The following is a 24,246-nucleotide window of genomic DNA, read 5'->3' as shown; positions in this document are numbered from 1 at the left end:
CATAGAAATGACCTCATACTGTGCTGCAGTTACGACTTAAAGTACACAGCAATGAAATCAGTAATCTAAGTTTGAAATGTTCATTTTGGTGCCACTATGATTTCAACATACTTTTCTAAATGAAATAGCTAATTGAAAATACAAACATTTAGGTCTAATCAGAAATAAAAATGACATTTGTTCAGTTTCCAGAATACATAAGCAGTTCACGTCACTGATTCAGAGGCAATAGCTGAGAACACTTTATTGGGTAATAACAACACTTGTAAACATGTTACAGAAATAAATTCAAACTTGATGATAATAATGTATTATTGGGGAACACGTCCGTGAATTCCATGCACATAACAACAGGACATTTCCATGATGCAATATTAAACTTCAACAACCTGTCGTTTATTGGATATAACTCTAATACTTTTCTAAACTTTATATTCACAATTAGTTTTACGCATTTATTCTCATCTGTTACATACTGATTAAAACAAACATAACATATGCAAGGACAGCATATATTTCTGATATCAAACAATGGTGTGTACAATAGCCTTTAGCATGCTATTTTACTTAAAGAACTGGTTTTACATGAGTAAAGTCCATTTTCTCAGTGTCCTTGAGTATACGTGGTTGCAGGGTTTAATGACTACTATATTTGCGTCAAATCTGTATTCATGAGGTTTTGTTCTTTAAGGCATTTACTGAGTGAAAAAATATCATACACGGTCTTTTTCCCACCAAAATAAAAACTAAGTAACTGGTTTTTCTTGGTCGGACCACTTTAGCTCACCACAGGGTTTCAGGAGAGGCAAAGACAAAGGCTTTTTTTCTGAACGAAAAGAAAACATCATCAGCAGCTCGATTACTTTTTTGGAAGATGGAACCGTATACTGTCATCTTTGGACATACAACACCTCAGTCATCCGCCTCAATGTTGTTTTGATTCAACAGAACATGCCAGCGTTCGATCTTCTTGTCCTTGTTCTTCAGACATTCATACCAGTGCTTCAGACATTCGCCTTTAGCTGTGATACCAAGCTGGCAGCCGCCTGTGTGGACAAGACACATGAAAAAAATAAACGCACAGTTCACCTAAAAATTACAAATGCTGAAAAAGTAGTCACCCTTGGTTTCTTCATCTGAACAGGTTTGGAGAAATGTAGCATTGCATCTCTTGATCAACAATGGATGCTCTGTAGTGAATGGGTGCCGTCAGAATGAGAGTCCAAACAGCTGATTAAAACATCACAATAATCCACACCACTCCAGTCTATTAATTATCATATCTTGTTAAGTGAAAAGCTGTGTGTTTGTGAGAAACAAATCCATCATAACGATGTTTTAACAAATTGTCACTTCTGGTCAAAATGCACATAATAATCCTTAATCTTTGACATCAAACTCCACCCACAGATTTGTTTTGAGTGGTTTTGGACTGTGTTGGCTAGTAAATTGTGCTTGATGTGTGCTTATTTCTCTCCTGATTCAGATGAGACAACTAAATAGAGGACTCGTTGTAAAAAACGTTTTTTTTTTATTATTATTATTTGTTTCTTACAAACATGCAGATTTTGTCTTCACAAGACATTAATTGATGCACTTGAGTGGTGTGGATTATTTTCAAATTATTGTGATGTTTTTATCAGCTGTCATTCTGACGGCACCCATTCACTGCAGAGCATCCATTGGTGAGCAAGTGATGCAATGCTACATTTCCCCAAATCTGTTCAGATGAAGCAAGTCTTTTCTACATCTTGAATGGGTGAGTAAATTCTAGCAAATTTTCATTTTTGCATATACGTTGAAACTGACACTTTATTTTGTCATGTATATATATATTTCTCACCTATGAAATCATTAGATTTTCCCATGTCATAATCCCAGACAGAGACATCCAAAGTCTTCTTTGCCAGTTCAGCATGCTTGACTTCATAGCTAAACTCCTAAAATCACACACACACACATACACACACAAAAAAACCTTGACAGGTCCATTTCATAAGATATATTCCAAAAAAATGTCCTTTCATTATAGTGTCAGAGTTTATTAAAGCACTGTCATGGTGTCACGTCAGTGTCGAGCGTGTCAAGACGCTCACTGCAGGTCACATCGTCAGAGAGAGAAAGAAAGAGTACCTCATTAAACTCGGGGTTAAGAGTCTTTTTCTTGATCTGAGTTTTATTCTTTGCTTTCTTTCCCATGTCGGGCTTCAAGTAACTGTAAAACAGCATGAAAATTCAGAGACAAAGAGCACGCAGCATGTTAAATAAGCCTAATGACTGTCACAAAGCAGTTTAACCAAGCGAACGGTTCGTCTTCCAGAGAGCATTTTAATTACACTTTGAGAAGTGCTTTTTGGTGCCTTTTATTAGATTGCTGTATACTTGCATCTTTACAAAGGGGTCAGAATAGCCGTTGGAGTCCATTGCTGCCAGATGAGCACATCGAACTACACCCACAATCAGACGACTCTGCTGGCTGTTGTAGGTGAGAGAAATCAGGATACGTCCCCTCTCCTCTGCCTCTTCATCGTCCTTCAACTGAAAAAGAAAAAGCCACACAAAAGATGAGTAAATCCATATATCTCCCGTGGACACTAGTTAACAGATCAATCATTAGCCGAACCACTTAACCCAAGTGACTTGTAATGCACACAGGTGTACAGATGCAGTTCAACAAGGAGAAACTGAGCTTAAATGCATGACTCGACAGCTAGCAGCTACTATGATTTCTTGGGAATACTTCAGTGTTGTAAGTATTTAATTCACAGTTACCTCCTCCTCATAGAGCGCCATGCCCCGAGATGCACCTGCGCCAGCAGTACGTCTCACCTGCGTACCAGGTGTTAAACATAGTCAGTTTACTACACTGCAAAGTCAAATTGGGTCATTCCTACAGTTTGGTGGATTTTACGTCCCCATGAAACAACACTGCATATTTTACATCACATCTTTTATGCAAAATGGTTTTCTATGTATACATGTACTGCACAGATTCCCATGATTTCTCAACTTCATATTAAAATAAAGGTAACATGTATTCCACATGTAGTCCACATGATCCAGTGAAAATGTCCATCCCCCGTTGTCCTCTCAAATTAAAATCCACCAACATATTTGTTTTATAACCGTTTAAGACTAGTAAATGGTGCTTGATCTGGGGCATTAGACAATTTTTTGTCGCTTTTAAGAAAGCGATATTATGGATACAGGACTCAGTTTAGCCAGAAGCAATAGTTTAAAGACTGGAGTGCTAGGGATTATTGTGATGTTTTTATCAGCTGTTAAGACTCTCATTCTGACGGCACCCATTCACTGCAGAGCATCCATTCCTGAATAAAGCTTCTGGAGCTTAAAACATTGAAGCCTTAAAAGACACAATGCATTGATAAATTTTCAAAAGGACAAATCTCCAATACCATATGTAAAATATTTGGTTAGGATTATTAGGTTATACCAAACCTTTTCACTAGAAGACTAAAAAAATCTATTAAAATTTAAGCTTTTTTTTTTTTTCAACAAATCTGCTCAGTCCAGAATTTACCCTAAACTGTAGGAATGACCCCATTACAGTAAACTTTCTGCTGTCCCCTTCATCTTACCGGAATCGCTCTCTCAAGACACACATTGAAGGTCTTCTTCTGGTTCAGCTTCAGTTTTTTCAAGACCACCCGCGTCTCGCCGATAAACTCATTATGGCCGAACTTGTCCTCATCACTGACAGAAAGCCTGCCAGGGAACAATCGGATGCTGACCCTTTCCACTCTGGGAAATGTCACGGCTTTAATTAAGTCCACTGCAAACTGTTCTAACCGAACACATCATTGAGGCTTTCCAAGAATCTTTAAGTTGCAAATGCAATGGACCAAAACGCAACAATCAGCTCGTTCCATCATGCAAATGACCGAGGAAGGAGAATTGTGAACAATTAGCGTCACGTTGCCCATTCACATTTACCTCTGAAAGCTTCAGTGCATTAAATACAGTAAAGCTGGTTTTACCTGAGAGTCTTTTTCTTCATGTCTTCATTAGTGATGCCATGATAAACAAGGGTCTCGTTCCAAACGGGGTTCAAGGTGGTTCGAATCGTCTTTGTTCTTAGCTTGTTAGACTGAGAGATCGACAAAATATTACGCATTCATTACGTTCTGTGACAATTTCTATAACAACTTGTACAGCTGTTGTTACCATTAGCAGGATTTCTTTTAAAGATCACTGGTACCTTGCTGGCTCCTGGAAGCAAGTGCAGTTTCACATAAGGATCAGCCAAGCCATTGGAGTCCATGGGCATGAGACCCTTCACCAAAAATGGAATAATTGCATGGTAAGCAGTTCTACATGATCCTTCAGAAATGCTTCTCCAGTGCAGAAATAGATAGAAACTGCCTGTTCTAGGGAAGAAAGACAATACCTTTGCTTTGATTATATTGCAGCGCAGTTCGTTTTTCTCCTCCTCGTAGAGCAGACTGAACTCCAACATGCCCAGAGTGGCTGGAAAGTGGACAACATCGCATTAAAGGCATGAAAAAAGCTGACACCAAAGAATAACAGTCTCACTTCAAGCACACGTCTGCTGATTTGACGCAATCTGTGATGCACGGTAAACCATTTTGTTCTGTGGTTCCCATGGGGTACAAACATGTCCATATGTCAGTGCGAATTAGCATCTTACTGGCATCATCAGAGTCATAGCTGTTGGCGTCCTCTTCATCCTCTGCGGTGGGGGGTGGTGGCTGGCGTGAAGCGGGAACGCTGTTGGCAGCTGGCAAACGTGCGTCGGTCTGTATAGCAGGTGGTGCCCTGGCCTCCGGTCGACTCATCGGATCTGCAGAAAAGCACTTAGTGGTGAAGCAAAACCTGTGCAGTTGCTACATTGTTATAGTCAAAGCAATTAAGAAAGTAAACAAAGTAATCACTGGGTTAAACATCCAGATCGATAACTCCAGATGCATCAACTAACTGTAAGCAGTCATTGAGCTGATGCTTTTAACCAAAGCAATCTGCAGTGTGCTTATTATAGGTTCAGTCCCACTGGAGCAATCTGAGGTTAAGCATCTTGATCAAGGGCACAATGGTGACAAATCAAAAGCTTGTGGGATTTAAACCTACAACATTTTGGTAACTAACCCATGTCCACAGAATGATCCTAAATGTGAATGGAAGTCACTTTCTGGAATGTGCACAAAAAAACAACAAAAAAAACTGTCCATCGTAAATGTAAACACAAAGTGAACGCCACCTAATGAATTAATTTCACATCGCAAAGCAGTTGCTCGGTTGCATATTGTGATTTTCCATTTATCTTGACATTTTATAAACAAAGACAAAGCTGTGTGTGTGTTTTATAAGTATATTTAATTTGGTAGAACTTTATATAATTTTGCCTTTTTTATCTTGTTTTATTATATTTTATAAATACTGCATTAATTGTATTGATTCAGTGCTTTCATAATTTTCTTATATTTTCAATATAATTTTCTAAATATATTATTTAATATATAGGATGTTGGTAACCATAAGAAAACATTTGAAAATACCTTCGTCATAATGTTAATTACTGTTAAATTTGTGTGCATTGCATAGACAATTGTGTTGTGTTTTGCAAAAAAACTGTGTTTTATGAAATTATGAAAACTGAGTCAAAGGCTGATAAATAAGTGCATGGTTTTGCAGATTTGGTGTGTAATTCTGTTTGAGTGACAGCTTTCAGAATCTGTAATCTGTAAGTAAAGATTTAATGTGTAAGCATTTGATAAAAACTTTAACATCCCTGAATCCCTTCACATGTATGATTACAAATTGTAGCTGTATTTTAAATCTGAAATGTAAATCTATATAATCCCACAGGAACAAATCTAGTCTACAGTCATATTATCTCTGCTGGTTTTATTAAAATTGAGTCCACAAATGAAGGCCAGCGTCTATGAATGAAAAATAACCAAATCTTTTAAAGGTGGGAAGTCAAAATGAAGCAATAGCAGTCTGGTCAAAGAAAACATTTTTAATTTAACATTTAACATTTTAATAATGTTGGGGATCGCAAATCATTTGAATCAGTTCGGGAGTTCGTAGCGGGTTCGCGAATCATTTGAGTCATGTCGGGAGTTCAAAGCAGGTTCGCGAATCATTTTAGTCAGTTTGTGTATCGCGAATCATTTGAATCAGTTCGGGAGTTTGTAGCGGGTTCGCGAATCATTTGAGTCATTTCGGGAGTTCAAAGCGGGTTCGCGAATCATTTTAGTCAGTTTGTGGATCGCGAATCATTTGAATCAGTTCGGGAGTTCGTAGCGGGTTCGCGAATCATTTGAGTCATTTCGGGAGTTCAAAGCGGGTTCGCGAATCATTTTGGTCAGTTTGTGGATCGCGAATAATTTGAATCAGTTCGGGAGTTCGTAGCGGGTTCGCGAATCATTTGAGTCATGTCGGGAGTTCAAAGCGGGTTCGCGAATCATTTTAGTCAGTTTGTGGATCGCGAATCATTTGAATCAGTTCGGGAGTTCGTAGCGGGTTCGCGAATCATTTGAGTCATTTCGGGAGTTCAAAGCGGGTTCGCGAATCATTTTAGTCAGTTTGTGGATCGCGAATCATTTGAATCAGTTCGGGAGTTCGTAGCGGGTTCGCGAATCATTTGAGTCATTTCGGGAGTTCAAAGCGGGTTCGCGAATCATTTGAGTCAGTTTGGAGTTCGCGAATCATAGCTGTATATGGATAGGCATCAAACGATTCGTTTACGAATTAGAATGATCCGATTGCAGCTGTTCTGGAGTCGACCACTCACTGATTCAAATGAACCGTTTAGTGCTAGTCTCCAGAAGTAAGAACCGGGAGATCTTGTGAGCGCGCGTGCGTCTGATGTTGCTAAAAGTAAGTTATTAATGTCGAAATTTTGGATTAATTATTGTAACTGAAAATCATATTTAGGTCAAAATTGTCAGTTGTTTGTGAACTAAATCCGTTGTAAAGAGTGATCTATTAAAGCCCACTGAAATGCTCGAGTGCAGACGATGCAGACACATCAATTTTAGGTAAACAAAAAAAAAAAAAAACCTTTTAAATAACAGAGATTAAATACAATAACTCATGCACGTTCAAATATATATATATATATATATATATATATATATATATATATATATATATATATATATATATATATATATATATATAATCAGTATATAGATTACATCTGGGGAGAAAAGAAAGGATGTGATGTTCAGAACATGGTAACTACAGTAATTATCAAAGTGGGAAGAGAAGCACCCTGTTTGGCCAGGGGTGTTTTTACACCACAGACATGGTTTGAGAAGGAAAAAATGTTTTCCTTAAAATGTTCTATCCTTATTATCATGTCATATATAGGCCTAACTGTGATGTTCTGTAAAACTTTAAAATACTTTGTTCTTACTGGTGAAAATCAGATGGTCATCTCTGTTTTCTCTCAGGTACATCACAGTGTAAGCTTCACAGTGAGCATCACTCTCATCAACGTAGTCCATATCAACAACAAAAATATATCTTGACTCCATATAGTGGTTATTTTGGAAAAAATCCCAGGTATTTTGAGCAGTAGGATTATTAAAAATATGTGCTAATATAAAATTTAATTAAGTAGCCTATGTAAAATTTCAGTACTTTTTTACTTAAGTACATCAAAAAATTGAGTACTTTTTTACTTTCACTTGATAGGAAAAAAAAGGAATACTTTTACTCTTACTGGAGTAATATTTTATTATATGTATCTGTACTTTTACTCAAGTACTTGATTTGTGTACTTCGTCCACCACTGGTAACCAACATTTGATGGTAGCCATTGATTTTCATGTATTTTTTCATAATATGATGACAGAATTTTCATGTTGATTTCATTTTGCAAGTAAAATTTTTAGTTAACAATAATACCCCAGATGTGTTGTAACCAAAGTGGTTTTATTTATTGCCTTTATAAATACAGATTTGCTCCTCAGTTCTGACATAGAATTAAATCCATGGAATTTAGGATCAAACCCGATCATATGAACCCCTCAACCACAGTGCAATTGAAGGACACATACACTTTTATAATATTCCCAATCCTGAATCATTACTGCTTATGCTATGTGAACATTACACGAATTCTCTCACCTTTTTGTATGGGAGTTGTGGAAAAGGTTGACGCTAGAGGTTTGGAGCTCATCACCGGTTCTTCTCTCTTCTGTCCTTCCACAACAGCGTTGGACTGAATCGTGCTCCTGTTCAAAGACTGTCTACCTCTGGTTTCTTCTAGGGCTCTTTGGGATATGACAGTATCCTCGTCCCGTTTAGGGGGCATCGTTTCTGCTGAGCACGGGAGAAAACCAGAAAATGATACTGCAATCGTAAGCCTCATTTCCTCCTGGCGATATTAAGTGTTATTGAGATTCAGGACACTTACCAGATATCTGCTGCTCTCTGCCGGTGACCTGCATGCTCTCTGCATGGAAATATAGCAGTTTCTTTGAACCATGAATTATGAAAACCTTACAATAAATTATCCATGCCTAGTGCGAATGCATTAAAAAACTGCACGGTACTGAGAATTTGTAATTAGGAATTCTTCCAACGCAAAGCAATAGTGGAACTGTAGCGTTCACCTCCAGTTTTTGGCCGTGAAGATCCTGAAGACTCTTGATTGGTTGGTGGATTGGTTGAAGCTGGCACGCTGGTGGTTCTGAGCTCTTTATGATTAGAGATCGGTAGAGGAGCGGGTAAAATCTGTTGTGGTAAACCTTTGAAGAACCAGGCACCAGACCGCTTCAGCATCTTTAGGGAAATAATAAATGATCATTTGGCAACTTCGATGTAGTTTTAGTGCACCAATTTATTCTAATTCGCCACTAATAACATACATTTGTGCTCAGTTTAGCCAACTCTTGCTTGTGTGAGTGAATTGTAAGAGTCTGCTAAACTAATTTTGGCCTAAAACAGACTACAGCCAAAGGCGGAAATGTAAAATTCATTTTAGAATCAGCCTGTTTGCAGATTTGTTTCTCCTTTTTCGCTGCTCCGCTTTCCAAGCTCCAAGTAATTTGATACACTTTAAAGTTACAAAAAAACCTTAGCAATTTTCTAACCCAGTTGAACCAGGAGATCAAATATATGTAACAACACAAGTTAGAATTCATAGACTAGGAAATATAGGATGGATTGTTTATTGAAAAAACTATTTTGCATTGCATAAGTGTCTATGTTTTCTTTTACAGCACCTGTGAATCTCATCTCAGCCAATTACCATCCACATAAGCATCAGCTGGGAGCGGGAATGGCTGGAATATGAAAATGCAAGAACTCAGTTCTGCCCTGGTGTTATGAAGGAAAATGTCAGCAGCTCAATGGATTAAACGCAAATGGGATTCGGGCTTCATGATCTTGTTGCATTAAAGAGAGTCACATCTCCTGCTGCTGCTGACCCCGTCTGACAAGGAAACTAACCGTGACTTACATCGTCGAAAGGATGAATCATCTTATCACAGTCAAAGTGTCTTTGAAAGTTAGAGGTGCTGAACTATCCTGTCTATTTATATCTCTGAGTTACACACAGAATAATTATTCTGTGCAGCCAGTGAAATATTATTTACAGAGCTTTTTTTAGGACTTGATTGAAAAAAAAAATGCTGAAGAAATAGATTTGTTCAAATCAAACAAGCACATCGCTGCATAAGCATTGAAACGACTGCTCAGCCGTCAAAACTAATATTATCAATGCCAGGTAAGTGCAGATTTACAATAACAAGCACTTTTAGAAAAGCACCCCATTTTCTGAATATTAACCTGAAATGTTTTAACAAATGGTTTAACGTGAGGGATTCACAATACAGTTAGTTCGGAATATTCTATCTTTATTTACTCTTATTTTGTTCCAAATAAACATGCTGTCATTTTTTATATTTATGCAACTTATTCCCATTAAAAAGACAGTTCACTTCCTAGTGATAAAAATTTGAAGTAAAAAAGGTTTTCACTAATTGAAGTGAAACGTTAAAGAGATAATTCAACCCAAAGTTAAAATTTTGTCATCGTTTATTTACCCTTAAATTTCTTTCAGGTGTTGAACACAAAAGAAGATATTTTGAAGAAAGTTGGTAACTGAACACTTGACAGTAGCCATTGACTTCCATATTATGAAAAAAAAAAAATAATTATAGATAAATATATATAAAAAAATCTATTTTAAAAAAAAAAGTCAAGCTTGATATACAATATGTTTAAAGGCAATTTGAGATTTGAACCAGAGTTGCAGAAATAAATAAATGACTTTGATTTGTCACAAAGCTGTCATTTGACTTCAGAAGACTTGGACTTTAGCACACAGGTTGAATGGACTACTTTAAGGATGCTTTTATGGCTCTTCACGGTCACAGTGACCTCACAGAGGAGCTCAGAAATCCTCCCTTTGTGTGGAAAGAACAGCAAAATTATGACAATTTCAGGCTGAATTATCATTGCTCTAAAAAACATTCACATGCTTCAATGCATCTCACCTCTTTCTGCTCACTGCAGATTTTGCACAGCCATATTGGACTGGAACGACTGACGCTTTGAACGCCACACTTAGTGCACATGTTCTGTGAGGTGAAGCACAGACAGACACACAGATGCCATTCAGTTCCATCACTGCTGAGAAACAGCCCACAGACTAAACATCCCCCCCGGGATCAATAAACAATCTATTGATCTGTGTGTCAGGCGTCACAGAAGACAAGCATACGCATTCTGTGTCATTATTTTGATTGTGCAGACTGATTCTTAAATGCACACGTGGCTCAGTAATGGGCAGGGCATAATAAAGATAAGTGCATATCGCTCATTCATTTCTGCTAGGTTATTTTTGGACAATCGTTATTGGAAGACGTGCTTGGCGTGCATTAGATAATTGCATGAGGTCAATGGCTTGGCGAATGCATGGCTACCTTTTTGCACTCTGTGCACAAGACTGAGCTGACGCCCGTCAGGCCGAACTGCTGGCCACAGAGTAAACAACGCAAGTCACCGTCACCGCAGGCCGTCCGCTTCATGCTGTCCAGGCGATTTACCAGACGCCTGCGGGACACAAAACAACAAAGTATAACGTCAGCACACTTCCGGCCCTCCTCCAAGTGGTTATTCTAATGTATTGATGTAAAGAACTGTGAGTTAGACGTTTTGCAAGCAAAGTGCTGAGAAAGAGAGAGAGGGAATGAGAAGGAAAGGCAGTTCTTGTCTAGTTAGCACTATTAATTTCTTGCAGTACATTCCTCGGCTGACTCTTGGCTTGTAAAAAAGCTTCTCAATCACTTGGACAGATGTGCTTGGGCCGAATTGCTCTGCGGAATGAGAGGAAACGGTGAACCGATGCTTTTTGGGGTCTCAGGTGTTGGTCAATATTGCCTTTGCTACAAAAGCTACGGAGTCCAGTCCTGTGTGCGATAATGTGAAAGCTTATGTGACCCTGCGGATAATTTGTATAAAACTCTGTTTGGTCACCCAGTGGAGGACTAAAGTAGTTATTTTTGCTTCAAGTTTCAAGTCACATTTATTTTACATAATACAGATTTTCAAAAGCAGAGTTTGCATTCATAAACAGGGAACTAATGGTATTAATGTTATAAAATTCAGTAATTATGAAATGAAGTAGCTGTAAAGCAGCTCTACAGAGGTCAATATTCAACTCCATTTAATCAATTCAGTTCAATAACTGCAGACGTTGAAGTTATTGTCGTTATTCAGCTCAATTCACTTAAAACATTTTGTTCTCATCTGATTGTGTCAAGTGTTTTATTAATGAATATGAATTGATTTTAAATTCACTTTTCAATTCAAAACTTTCCAGGTGTTCCTTCTAGGATTCCATACGGGGAACGAGAATGATACAATTGTTGACATGCAATAGAATTATGGAGGGAAAAATAAATCATGTGCACAACAACAGCAAACAAGAAGCTTCAGGCTTCAGACATTCGGTCTCGGTTTGATCGTATTACTCTTTGAAACAGATATTTGGGACAATTTATCTTGGAGTAAGGAATATTTCATTACACAGACATTAACAGACTTAATGGAGTTCTCTCTTATGATTTCCTTTACCAAAAGTATCAACTTCATCTCAGATGTTTCTCTTAAATCGCCTTATAAGGAATAAAAATGGACACAAATGAGACAATTGTTAAGGAGAGGGAGGTTTAAAAATAAATCATGGATAGCGTAAAACAAATGCTAAGGAAGAGGAAAGTCAGCAAAGTCTTCATGTGATCTTCATTTGATTTTACTGCTATCTATCTACAATCGACAACTGAGACATTAAAAGATATCAAATTTTCTTTCCTACTGGCAGAGGAAAACTTCATTGCATAAACATGGCTCTTTTTATCTAAAAAGAGCTAATGGAGTTTTCCATTATGATTTACTGTATCTATCCAAAATGTTAAGTCGCAAAGAAATTATGATCGCATCACAGAGCTAATGCTAGCTGAGCATTTGTGGTTAAAAAAAAAGTTTATAAATACATTTTTGTAAGAAAATGACAATTCCTTGGCCGGGATTGTGTATGCATTTTTGACCTTGAAATCATTGGCCACCATTGAAGTCTACTATATGGAGAGAAAAAAAAAGATCCTGAAATGTTTTCCTTAAGAAGAAAAAAACGTAACTTCTCTGCGACTGATGAGAGAAATACATGGACATCTTGGATGACCTGGGGGTGAGGAAATTATGAGGAAATGTTTAATTTGGAAGTGGATTTATCCTTAAATCTCACTGGTGTCTTTGAGTCTAGGTCTAAATTGAGCTGAATAATGACATTATTCTCTTCTGTAGAGCTGCTACTTAGCTAAACTGAATTAGTTTCATAATGAAAAGATTTTGCAACAGTGATATTGCTATTGAACTGAACTGTATCAACAATGAACTAACTTGAACTAAAAAAAAAGACACTGTCTATTTAGAGGTACTTTAGCCTAGAGCAGTATTTGAATTTCTCATATTTGAAGAAGTTTGCATTATTGATTCTGTCAATTTTCCTGTTTATTACTATCAATCTGCATTGAAACAATCTGTATTGTATAAAGCACAACAGAAAAACAGGTGACTTGACTTCGGGAGCAGAACAGAAACACGACTTCAAGTCAACGTCTCACCCAATCCTCTCTTGCTCCATGGCCTCCATCATCTTGGCTCTCGCTAGCACGCTGTTTATAATTTCCTTCTCCTCGTCCGTCAGCTCCTCGATTCCAGCGGTGGACTCCATCTGCCTGCCGTACATCTCGCAGCCCGTCCTAAAGCACGCAAGCACAATAGTCAATTACGCCCAGTGCACAGTCAAACACATCTGCAGTGCCGAATGCTTAAATATACCACCACAAACTCCCAGCGGCTCCATCTGTCTGTGTTATTACCCAACACAATCAACCAACAGAGAGGATTTTAGAGGAACACCGTGCTGCGCATACAGACACGCATCGGTCAGGAAATAATTTTCAAAGGTAGAGCAATTACAACAGCTGTTTTGCTCTTTATCTCCAGCGAAAGTGAAATCTGCTCGGTGCCTTTTGACATTACAGCATGTCAGATCATTAATGAGTCAATGCATCGCTCTTTCCGGCGCGTTGGGCAAATTCTATTCCGTCCCCACAGAGACGCTCGAACCGCTGATTGAAAATGTCGAGGTGACGGAGGACATGACTGATTGCCATCTGGGGCTGAAAAGAAGAGGAGGAGGTCATGGAGACTGAATAAAGTGGAAATAGAGAGAGACTGATGATCAGAAATTACATCACACTCTCACCAGCGCTGTCACTATTCATCTCATCAGCCGTTTCCATAGAAAGCGTGTCTATCACATATGAACACGCGTCTCTAAGGGCCTGCCGGGTCTTTCAAAGGCTCCACTGAAACGTGCATCAAAAATCAAATATGTTTGCATTAGCTGTTTGAAAACCCGGCTTGGATTTATATGAAAATGCTGACGCTAACAAAAACGTCAGCCTTGCACTTAAATGTAAATGCTTGCAACTCTAAACTAAGCTATATACAAATAATATCCAATGCAGACAAAGATACGCATTTATGAATCGACAAAAGAAGGCATTCTGCTCTAAAGCTTAACCAGTATTTACAGGGTTTCTGCAGGTTTTGAAGATAAAACAAGCCTTTTAAAGACCAAGTAAACACAATTTAAATCATAAAAGAAAGGGGACACAAAGAAATTCGTCAAAATGAAGTGAGTTTATGATTAAAACATAAACATCTGCCAGTGGGATCAGAAAAAGTACCTTTCCAAAGGGATTTTTTTTTTCATTACCCACTGATAGATATGCATAAACGCATTTAATTTTGTTAGATTTCAAAAAAATCAGTATTCAGTATATCTTGATTTAAGGATGTTTAGATGTTTGTATTGGGAATAAGACAAACATACTGTGCAAGATATTCATTTTTGCAAAGCATGCATTGTTTAAGGCCATTACTTTATGAATTTAAGACCTTCAGCTCTGATTTGAGACCTTTTTATGGCTCTAATTTGGAGAAGGGTACTGTAAATTAAGAATCAACACAAACCCTTTGTCAGAGACTACAATAGATCAAGAGCTGGTGTGTGTTTTTCTGGTAGGGTCAGTTGTCAGGGGCAGTGCATCAATGTGTCCTAAATGTCCTTTTCTATCCTGGGACATTCAGGACACTGATTGCATTATTGTATTAATGGCTAAAGTAAATTCAATATCACTGAGCCTTGAAATCCAAACAGTCTCATAAAAACAAGCACAGCTGCGGAAATCTTTTGATACAAATACACTAAATCTTCTTAAATTAAACTAAACTGTCTTTATAGTGGAAAAAGGTTCTTTAGGAACAAAAATATTTATTCTAAGGCAACACCATGAAGAGATACATTTTTAAGATGGCAAATAACATTTGAATCATCTAACAAAACTTTTCCACTATAAAGAACCTTTTGTTCATTGGAATTTTTTTCATATGTTCTTCGTGGAACTATCAATGCCAATAAAAAACCTTTCTTTTATATAGTGAAGGGGGTTCATTGAGGAACCTAAGGAACATTTTTCCACTAAATAAACTTTTGTCCAATTGAAAGGTTCCATGGATCTTAAAGATTCTTCATGGAGCCATCAATGCCAATAAAGAACCTTTATTTTATAATTTAAAGAACCTTTTGTCCAATGGAAAGGTTTTATAGATGTTAAATGCTCTTCATGTAACCATCAATGCCATTAAAAAACCTTTAAGAGCCTTTCTTTGCTAAAAAAACATTTTATAAATCGGTCACATGGATATTAATGGTTCTTCATGGAAACATCAACGCCAATTGAGAACCTGTGCAGCATAAGAAGAGGGTTCATTGAGGAACCTAAGGTGCTGCAAAGAACCACTGAAGAATTACAAGCCAACAGCACTTCAATATTAAACTGATTTCAAATATGAAAACCTAAATACCACATCATTGCGCTCTGGAACCAGATGAGGCATTGGCACATGATACAGAGTCGGTTTGATCAGCGATGTCAGCACGTCTGGATTTGGCAAACGCCACTTCTTTTCCACACCTTTGCCAACATCCCTGCCCACATCCACAATCTATAACCTCAGCTGTTCCAGCACGGCTGACATCATTACCTATAATACACTCTAGTGAGCTCTTGTGCTGTGATTTATATATGCCTTGGGGCTTGTAGACCTGCAACCAACGACCGCCTCTAGCAAAACCACCTGCTCTCCTCCACCCCTGCTCCATTTGTTCACAAACCAGCCACAAGCTTCCAGAATACAGTACTTAAATACATCAGGAAGGTAATCTCACTTCAAGCAGAATGCAGGTTAATGAGAAGAGGGATAATGAGATGCTAGGATTAATTGGGGCTGTTATTTGTTGAGTGGGTGGTTGAGTGCTGGTGTAAACTCATTAAAGCACGGTCTTTACACAAACACGTCAGTGTTATCACATCAAAGACGAATTAGTGGACCAAAAGAAGTTTTACACATGGTAATCATGTAAAGTGCTGTTGTTTGCATCTTTGTGTAATTTGGACACATTGTGTGTATATTTGCCAACTCTGATCCTGTTCAAAATGACTTGCCCACCATTATGTTGCTCATTATTTGCCCACCCTCATGTTGCTCCAGAGCTGTTCCTGAACAAATTTATTGCTCCTGTAAAATAGGGTTTCCAATCTTTTTTATCAGCCAAAACCATAAACAAAATTTTGACACAGAAGTTCCCACTGAGATTTAAGTTAATGTTTCAGTAATTTAACAACACATTTGCATGTTCATTTCTTTGACAGTGAATAATAAAATTCATTATAATACTATTAATTAGAAGTGTTTTAACTTGTTTTTTTTTTTAAATAAAAAATAAAGACAGAAATATTACTGTAATAAATTACAGTCACTATTGCAAATGACTAAAAAGTACCAAAAGTTGTAAAACTAAATGTGTAATTAGCAAAAAATACATGGCACTAAGCTATATCGCAATTATAGTGCAGTTATCCCATTTGTCAATTTATTTTTATTTTACAATGTTTGCTAGCAGTGCAGCATTTCTTATTTTCATTCGCTTTAAATTGAAGCACAAAAAAAACTGCTTAATTAAATCTGTATATACACATATACATATATATATATACATATACATATATATATATATATATATATATATATATATATATAAAAATCTTCAAAATATTAACTATAATAGTATATCAAAAACACTAAAATAACACTGCTGTTTTTAAAACATCACAGGCTGGCATGCTTCATTCTTGTAGTGTGCATTTGGCATTAAGCTCCAGACACATTAAGCCGTGTTACTCATATGGGAGATGAGGATTCATATCCAACTTGAATTTCCACCCCTTTCTCCAAATCATTTCTCATTTGTCATCTCTTTGCTTTCAATAAAATGGCCAAAAAAAAACTTATTTACAAAATGTATATTGATTCTTCTGCGAACAATAAATCAGGTGTTAGGAAGCTTTCATAACAGGAAAGCAAAGGCGCGCTCAGCAAGCGGCTCCGGAAAACAGCAATGCCAGGTTTGCCTCGCCGCGCTGCCAAGAGAAAAACCCATGTCACTTGGAATTCATCAGCAGCTGCTGAGCACGGGAAGCATCACTAGCCCACGGAAACACTCCACAAATTGACGTGAAGAAAAGAAACCGAGGCGTTTTAGCTCCACAATGCAATGTGCTCCTCGAATGCATTTTACAGCACGTGCGAGTGTGTGTCTGTCTGCTTGTCCAGTGCAAAAGACCCAACGACCTGGAAAAATGGATTCCAACAAAGCCAAAAAAAGAAAGGAAACAGAGGTGATAAGACTGTTCTAACTTTAGGAGGACAAAGAAGGAAGGCTATGTCAATTATCTCAATGAATATTGTGCATACACACCACTTAACCTAATAAAGCCTATTGTATCATATTTGTTATGCACATTTCTAAGGTCTTTATCGCAAGTAAAACTTTCCTGAACAAAACTTCTGTAGCCTGGTAGATAGTTCAATTCTTTTTAGCTATTAAAATGTGTTATAGTATAACTGTAAAAACTTTACTTTCAGCTTACGTCTTTTTGGTGAAATCAGATTTTATATAGTAAATGTGAAGATAACTTTGATATTGTTAGTAATATTTCAAGATGAACAATTACTGATTGAAGCAACTTTGGTTTACATGATTATTTATAACTCACTGCTTTTTCATGTCCATGTTCAAATAGTCTCAAATATGATTAACGGGCATCTGAGTAAGGTTTATTTGTTCATCTCTCAATAATCATTGCATTAACATTTTTGCTCATTTGGGCCCTTAGAATAAAACCAAGGAGTTTTTCCCTCCTTTAAATACTTTTTTATAAACTTAAAGGTTCAATAAACTGTCATTTCATTTCAAATAATTGGATTCCTCCAACTACTATTTCATATGTCAGGCTTTACAGGGTTAATGTTTGATTTATAAAAGCATTTAATGCAAACTCTGCAGCAAGACAACAAGAATGGTTGTTGCATGGGACATTTCTGATACGTCACTACCGTGATGCTGTCACAGAAAGTGCAGGCATACAATTTTAAAAAGCCTTGATACACTGTATCTGACCTACTTAATGTATTCCTGTAACAAACGCTTGGCCATTTCTCTTCTCACAGAATACACACTAACACAACATCAGCAGCAGCACACATAAAATCATCCACCTACTCTAGACGTCAAGAGCTTCACTGGTAAGAAGCGGCTTACCGGCTTACTGAGAACCCCAACAAGTTTATCCCTTTACCACCATTTTGATGAGTCTCCCTTTGAGTTAACAGAGGCAGAACAGTGTTAAATCCATGGCCGTGTGACACCAAGGAGATGCAGAGCTGACTGTGGACTGTCAAACAGGGTTACCCTTATTTTTACATCCCTTTAAAGACCCAATGAATTCTATGCGTGAGATATTTTCCATGCAGCCCTCAGAAAAGTGAGCGGTGTACCTCAAGGCTTGGTTTTAGGCCATTTGCTGTTGTGATTAGAGAGGAAGAGGAGAACGTTAATGTCAAAAGAAATCAAAATAGACCCCTTTTACCTTCTAAATACATGTTTCTGGTCTTTTTGTAAATGATTTAGAGACGTTCTAATATATTTAGGCCTGCAGTTAAGATTAATGTTTTTGAATTGCAAAAATATTATAACACTTCTATCCATTTGGATTACACAGTTTTAACTGATGATAAAGATAAAAACGTCATTTGATGCATATTTGTCAGTCATACATACTGACGTACTGACGTACTGTAATAGTACTAATAAACAATGTAACTTAAATATGTAATAACCAGGTTTATATATGTAGCATCAATAAATCCAATTAGTTTCAATCTCATACATTTTAACTAATATAACTTGTTTCACAGTTAGCCATATTTTAACCATGATTTCATGCCAACATGTTTTAATGCTTACAATCACTGCACAGGAGCTTTATATACCCAGGTGTGTGATGTCCTGGCCATCTGTCTGTGGTAGGAAAGCACACAGCTGCTTCTTCAGTATTTCGTTAATGCTATAGCCCACCACATCTCTTATATGAAGACGGCGTCCAGAGAGGATTTACCAAAGCCTTCATTTTACCACTGAGAGAAAACAACAGCTGAAAGAAAACAAGAGCTAGATGCCAAAAAGATGCATCACTATTACTGCAAAAAAAAATCATTTCTTTTCCACCAAACATGGGCATTATTAACCCTATAAAGTCTACTGTATCATATATGATACGCAAATATGTAAAAGGTCTTTTAGTATAATTGTACAAACATCCACCTTCAGCTCATGACTCGTGAAATCATTACTGATTTTTATAAAGTAAACATAGGAATAACTTTAATATTGTTAGTAATATTTCAAGACGAACACAGCAATTTATGTTTACTTGATTTTTTTTAGGAATATCATGTTCAAATGAGTCTCAAATATGATCATCAGGCTTTTGGGTAAGGTTTGTTTGTTCATATCTCAACTGTCATTGTATTGCATTGCATTATATGTTTTGGTCATAAAACTAACAATTACTGAGACATTATTGGAGCTATGGAGTGGTGACTGATATTTATATTATTTTATGTAAGCATCTGCTGTTATAAAGCTTTAAATGATTTACCTTACAAGCATCAGAATGTCATCTCACTTTTTTGTTCATATAATTATCAACATCTGCACCAAATTTCAAACCATATTGTTGCTAAATTTGGGCCTCTGAGATTTTTTTCCTCTATATTTTCTCTATAACACACTATTATGAGCCATTAATGTCTGATGTAACAAATACGATGCTCAACAAAAAACACATGCAGTTTTTTTTTTTTAAAGATTTTATGCTTAAAGGTCCAATATACTGTTCCATTTAAAATAAAATGATTTTTGGACTATTGTTGCAATGTGTCAGGCTCCACAGGGTTAATACTTACTACCAGTGATCAGTTTAACTGTAGAGTACATTTAATTTTCAGCATCCTGTCTTGAGGAAGTAGAAGCTTCCATTAAGTCTTGTAAAGTGTCAACAGCCATGCTCTGTAAGCTTTGTATTTTCAGATCCGATAGCTGAGAGCAAAGAAACCCACTAATCGCACACACAGCCAGTCAAGCGTTGAGGAATTAGAGAAAGATCTGAGCTGAAAGAATGCTGGAGTTTAGACTATGACTTCAAGAAACCTGGATGGGATGCAATCGTGACCTATTCTTCATTGGCGCCCCGAGCCATAACAATTTCCTGCGACTGACTTTGCTCTTCTATGATCTGAAATGTTGCAAAGCTTTGAAATGCAAAAGCAAAAGGGTTATTTTTAAGCTCAAAAACTTCTAGATGTGTCTGTCAAGCAACATTTATTGCCTCTGAATGCCGTCAGATCCCCGTCTCGCACACAAAAGCACGGCCCAAAGAGAAAAGACGCAACTTCCCATTACATAACGCACACTCATCAGCAGCCTTTTGAGATGTTGTTCAAAAGCCCCTCAGAGCTGTTCACAACTATTTGATGAGCTGTCTCATTCAGAGCTAAGCAGATTTCAATCTATGCAACTAAAACCCAATGCAATTCATGTGAAACTTAATGCTCAGAAAGACTGTGCATTTAAAGTCATGCCAGCAGACCTAACTCCACCAAAGAAGAGTGGCACAAACTGAAGATCAATTGCAGTCATGCCACATTAATTGCACAACATGCATGAATGTCTCTGCCATCTGTGTTGTTTTCTTTTTGCAATGCCTATGTCTAATAATAGAGCTGCTTCCATGACCAGTCCAAGATTTTAAAGACATGCACAACAACCATAAAGCACCTCCTAACCCAATGCATTCCTGCCCTAAATGCTTGAAATGCAAGCACATTTAATCATTCAATATCAGCTCTGTTGCATTATGAGAGTTGATGCAAGCTGTCAGTGATGTGAAGTCACTCACCGCTCACCTCCTGCACTCAGCAGCAGCAGCAGCACAGATGAAGATGTGTGTCTCTCTCTTTCTCCTCCACAGTGATGCAGGAATGATGCTTTAATACTGTCTTTAGGGAGAAGAAAAGCCAAACCCCCACCCCCTCCTGTCTGACCGAGCCGTGCCGCCATCCAATGAGAAAGAAACAGCACAATTCATTTACACAGCACATACCTGATGAAGACGATGATGATGATGATTCAATTATTTGTTATATCCACCCCTCTGCCTGCATTTCTTCCTATAGGCCTGTATATCATAACTCATTTTAAATCACGGCTGTTATCTGTACACACACATATAGAAAATCTGTTATATGCATCTTGTTATCCAGTTTGGTTCTCACATGAACTCTCTTCTTTTACAAATCACCATCTTTCACCACGTCTCATTAGTTTTAAAAGGTCACAATAACCTCTGTGTGAGTGAAATGACCAATTATGCTGTAATTTGTCAGAATTAGAAATAATACTGAGCAAAATTAGTTGTCAGTGACTGTGTGCCCTTATGTGAATCTACTGCCCCCTTGTGAATGGTTTTGAAGCGAATTACCCTAGAATTACAGACAAATAATATAAGAAAAAACACCATAAAATAAACAAAAAATGTGTTTTTGGTAACTACAACTAAAACTAATGAAAACTTTTTTCAATCGTTGAATTTTTTTTTAAATACAATACAATCTAAATATTAGATTTAAAAAGTTGTACTAAAATTAGTAGAACACAAATTGAAATAATAATCTAAAGAACGTTAAAGGGAAAAAAACTGCCTAAAAGGTTAATTTACATACAAAAATAAAATACAAATAATTACTAAAATTAAAATAAGAAATAAGATATAATGATAACATTTTAAATGCCAAGAATGACAAAAGCACATTCAAATTTTAACACAGAAATTGAAAAATATAATATGGAAAATAAAATATGAATACTTAATACAAATATAAATATAAATAAAATGACAAAAGCACCTTTAAAAATGACTAAAACTAAAATAATTTTGGTGTTATTTTGTTAGCGTTTAAATCATTTTCTTTTATATATTTTTTGCACACACACACACACACACACATATATACATATATATACATATATACATATATATACATATATACATATATATATATATATATATATATATATATACATATATACATATATATACATATATACATATATATACATATATACATATATATACATATATACATATATATACATATATACATATATATACATATATACATATATATATATATATATATATATATATATATATATATATATATATATATATATACATACATACACACATGGCTTTTGTTTAGTTAATTTTAAAACATCAAGTTAAACTTAATTAAAATAAGAAATACTGAAAATTAGAAAATTTGCTTAAATTGTATACGTTTATTTTATTTCACATATACTGAAAGTGTGATCACTTGTGACTGTACCGTGCATGCTGCTGTTTAAAAACATGCCCATCATGGTTCGGGTTCCTCTTGACATGACATTCACTCTGTAACTCTTTCATTCAGGCGCTGATCTCAGGTCAACAGATCCTGCTGTTCAGGGGTCAAGTGAAATGAAAGTGGAAGATGAGAGTGAGCAGAATGAGAAAATGCTTCACATGAATCAAAAGCGTCTCAAGAGACACATGAGAGAGTTAACAGCCTCACATCGCTGAGCAGGAGAAGAATGAAGACACTGACTGAACAAGAGACAAAAAAAATGACAGCGACAGAGTGATCTGCTTGCTGTCTGACTCTTCACTACTGCTGTTCCTAATTCTTATTTTATTTACGTTTACATTCAACTGAGACTGCCTTGCTCTCAGTTTTTGAAGCCCTAAGACTGGCAACAGCAGTTTCCAAATCTTCAATATTTATCTTGCTCGATCTGTCCACTGCTTTTGACACGGTTAACCACCAGATCCTCCTCTCAACCCTACTGGCACCAAAGGGCATCTCAGGAACGACACTTCAGTGGTTTAAATCTCACCTATCAGATACCTCCTTCAAAGTATCTGAGAGAAGCGAGTTGTCCACGTCGCAATAACTACTGGGGTGCCTCAGGGCTCAGTTCTTGGACCACTTCTCTTCTCGGTCTACATAGTTTCAATAGGTTCTGTCATTCAGAAATTTGACTTTTCATACCACTGCTATGCTGATGACACTCAACTCTACCTCTCATTCCATCCTGATGATCCGACGGAAGCTGCTCACATCTCAGCATGTCTAACAGACATTTCTTGCTGGATGAACGAACATTACCTTCAACTCAACCTTGCCAAGACAGAACTGCTTGTGATTCCATTATTTCTTCACAATTTCACCATCCAGTTAGGCACATAAACCATTACTCCTTCCAAAACAGCCAGAAACCTGGAGTTATGATTGATGATCGGTTGAATTTCTCAGACCACATTGCTAAAACGGTCCGATCTTGCATATTGGCTTTATTCAGCATCAAGAAGATCAGGCCCTTTCTTTTGGAACATGCTACACAACTCCTTATTCAAGCTCTTGTTCTGCCGAGGCTGGACTATTGCAATGCTCTCAAATAACACAACAGAATATATATATATATATATATATATATATATATACATATATATATTATTTGTACCAGTGACTCTCTGTGTCCTTCATCTGGTCCTGAATCTCCACATGCTGTTTAAGTGGAGCCGCTCTTCACTGTCAAACACAGGACTGCATCTCTAGACAGACGGCAGATTAACCTTTTCCTGCTTTATCAAGACGCCAGTCAATAACATCTTGTGGCTCCTCAGGGTCCGTGTCCTCGTCTGCTCTGAACATCTCATGTGTTAGGATCTAAAGGTTCTGCCATAATTAAACCTCAAAGATAACTAGCAGGTGATTATTCTCAAGTACAAAATAATTTCTAAAAACGCCCCCCGCCCCCCAAAAAAAACATCCAAAGATGATAATTTTTTCTACTATTAGGTTTGGTGTAAAAATAGATAAAAGCAACTGAATCTAAATCTTTATTTTGTGATTTAAACCATAAAAGTTGGATGTAATGAAATGCACCAACATGTGCACAATGTTGCATTAATAATTAACACTAGTGTTGTTTTAATTATAACTCAGATTTTGTTTTCAAAACTCATGAGAATTAATACAGTATTTAGTAACGTTTCATTTCACTCCAAAAAACAAAAAGGGCACTAATAATTCAATAGTTCATAAAGTAAGAGTTTTATGGCTATAAAATAAATGTGGAGAAGCACAGATGATTTGATCTTAATGATAAAT

At 36.7% G+C, this 24,246-nt stretch overlaps 1 protein-coding gene across 3 annotated transcripts; it reads right to left on the bottom strand.

Annotated features, from left to right (window-relative positions):
• Window positions 1-238: 238 nt before the first annotated feature.
• LOC113110181 (rabphilin-3A) lies at window positions 239-21,254 on the bottom strand. 3 transcript variants are annotated; one of them, XM_026274224.1, is made up of 17 exons: window positions 20,934-21,254; window positions 13,125-13,262; window positions 10,923-11,052; window positions 10,494-10,577; window positions 8,607-8,775; window positions 8,408-8,446; window positions 8,119-8,313; window positions 4,670-4,822; window positions 4,409-4,488; window positions 4,220-4,294; window positions 3,999-4,108; window positions 3,600-3,762; window positions 2,773-2,829; window positions 2,387-2,538; window positions 2,134-2,215; window positions 1,844-1,940; window positions 239-1,046 (listed from the first exon to the last, which is right to left on the bottom strand). In XM_026274224.1, exons 1-17 carry the CDS (start codon window positions 21,092-21,094, stop codon window positions 913-915), a joined length of 2,019 nt encoding a protein of 672 aa, XP_026130009.1. In that variant the 5' UTR covers window positions 21,095-21,254; the 3' UTR covers window positions 239-912. The 3 variants fall into 3 exon arrangements, with proteins under 3 accessions (XP_026130009.1, XP_026130010.1, XP_026130011.1); XM_026274225.1 differs by having other exon boundaries at window positions 8,119-8,310; XM_026274226.1 differs by having other exon boundaries at window positions 3,600-3,726; window positions 20,934-21,253.
• Window positions 21,255-24,246: the final 2,992 nt, after the last annotated feature.

Source organism: Carassius auratus, chromosome 10 (genome assembly GCF_003368295.1).
Source record: "Carassius auratus strain Wakin chromosome 10, ASM336829v1, whole genome shotgun sequence".
Classification (NCBI taxonomy): Eukaryota; Metazoa; Chordata; class Actinopteri; order Cypriniformes; family Cyprinidae; genus Carassius; species Carassius auratus.
This window is presented reverse-complemented; position numbering and strand designations above follow the sequence as displayed.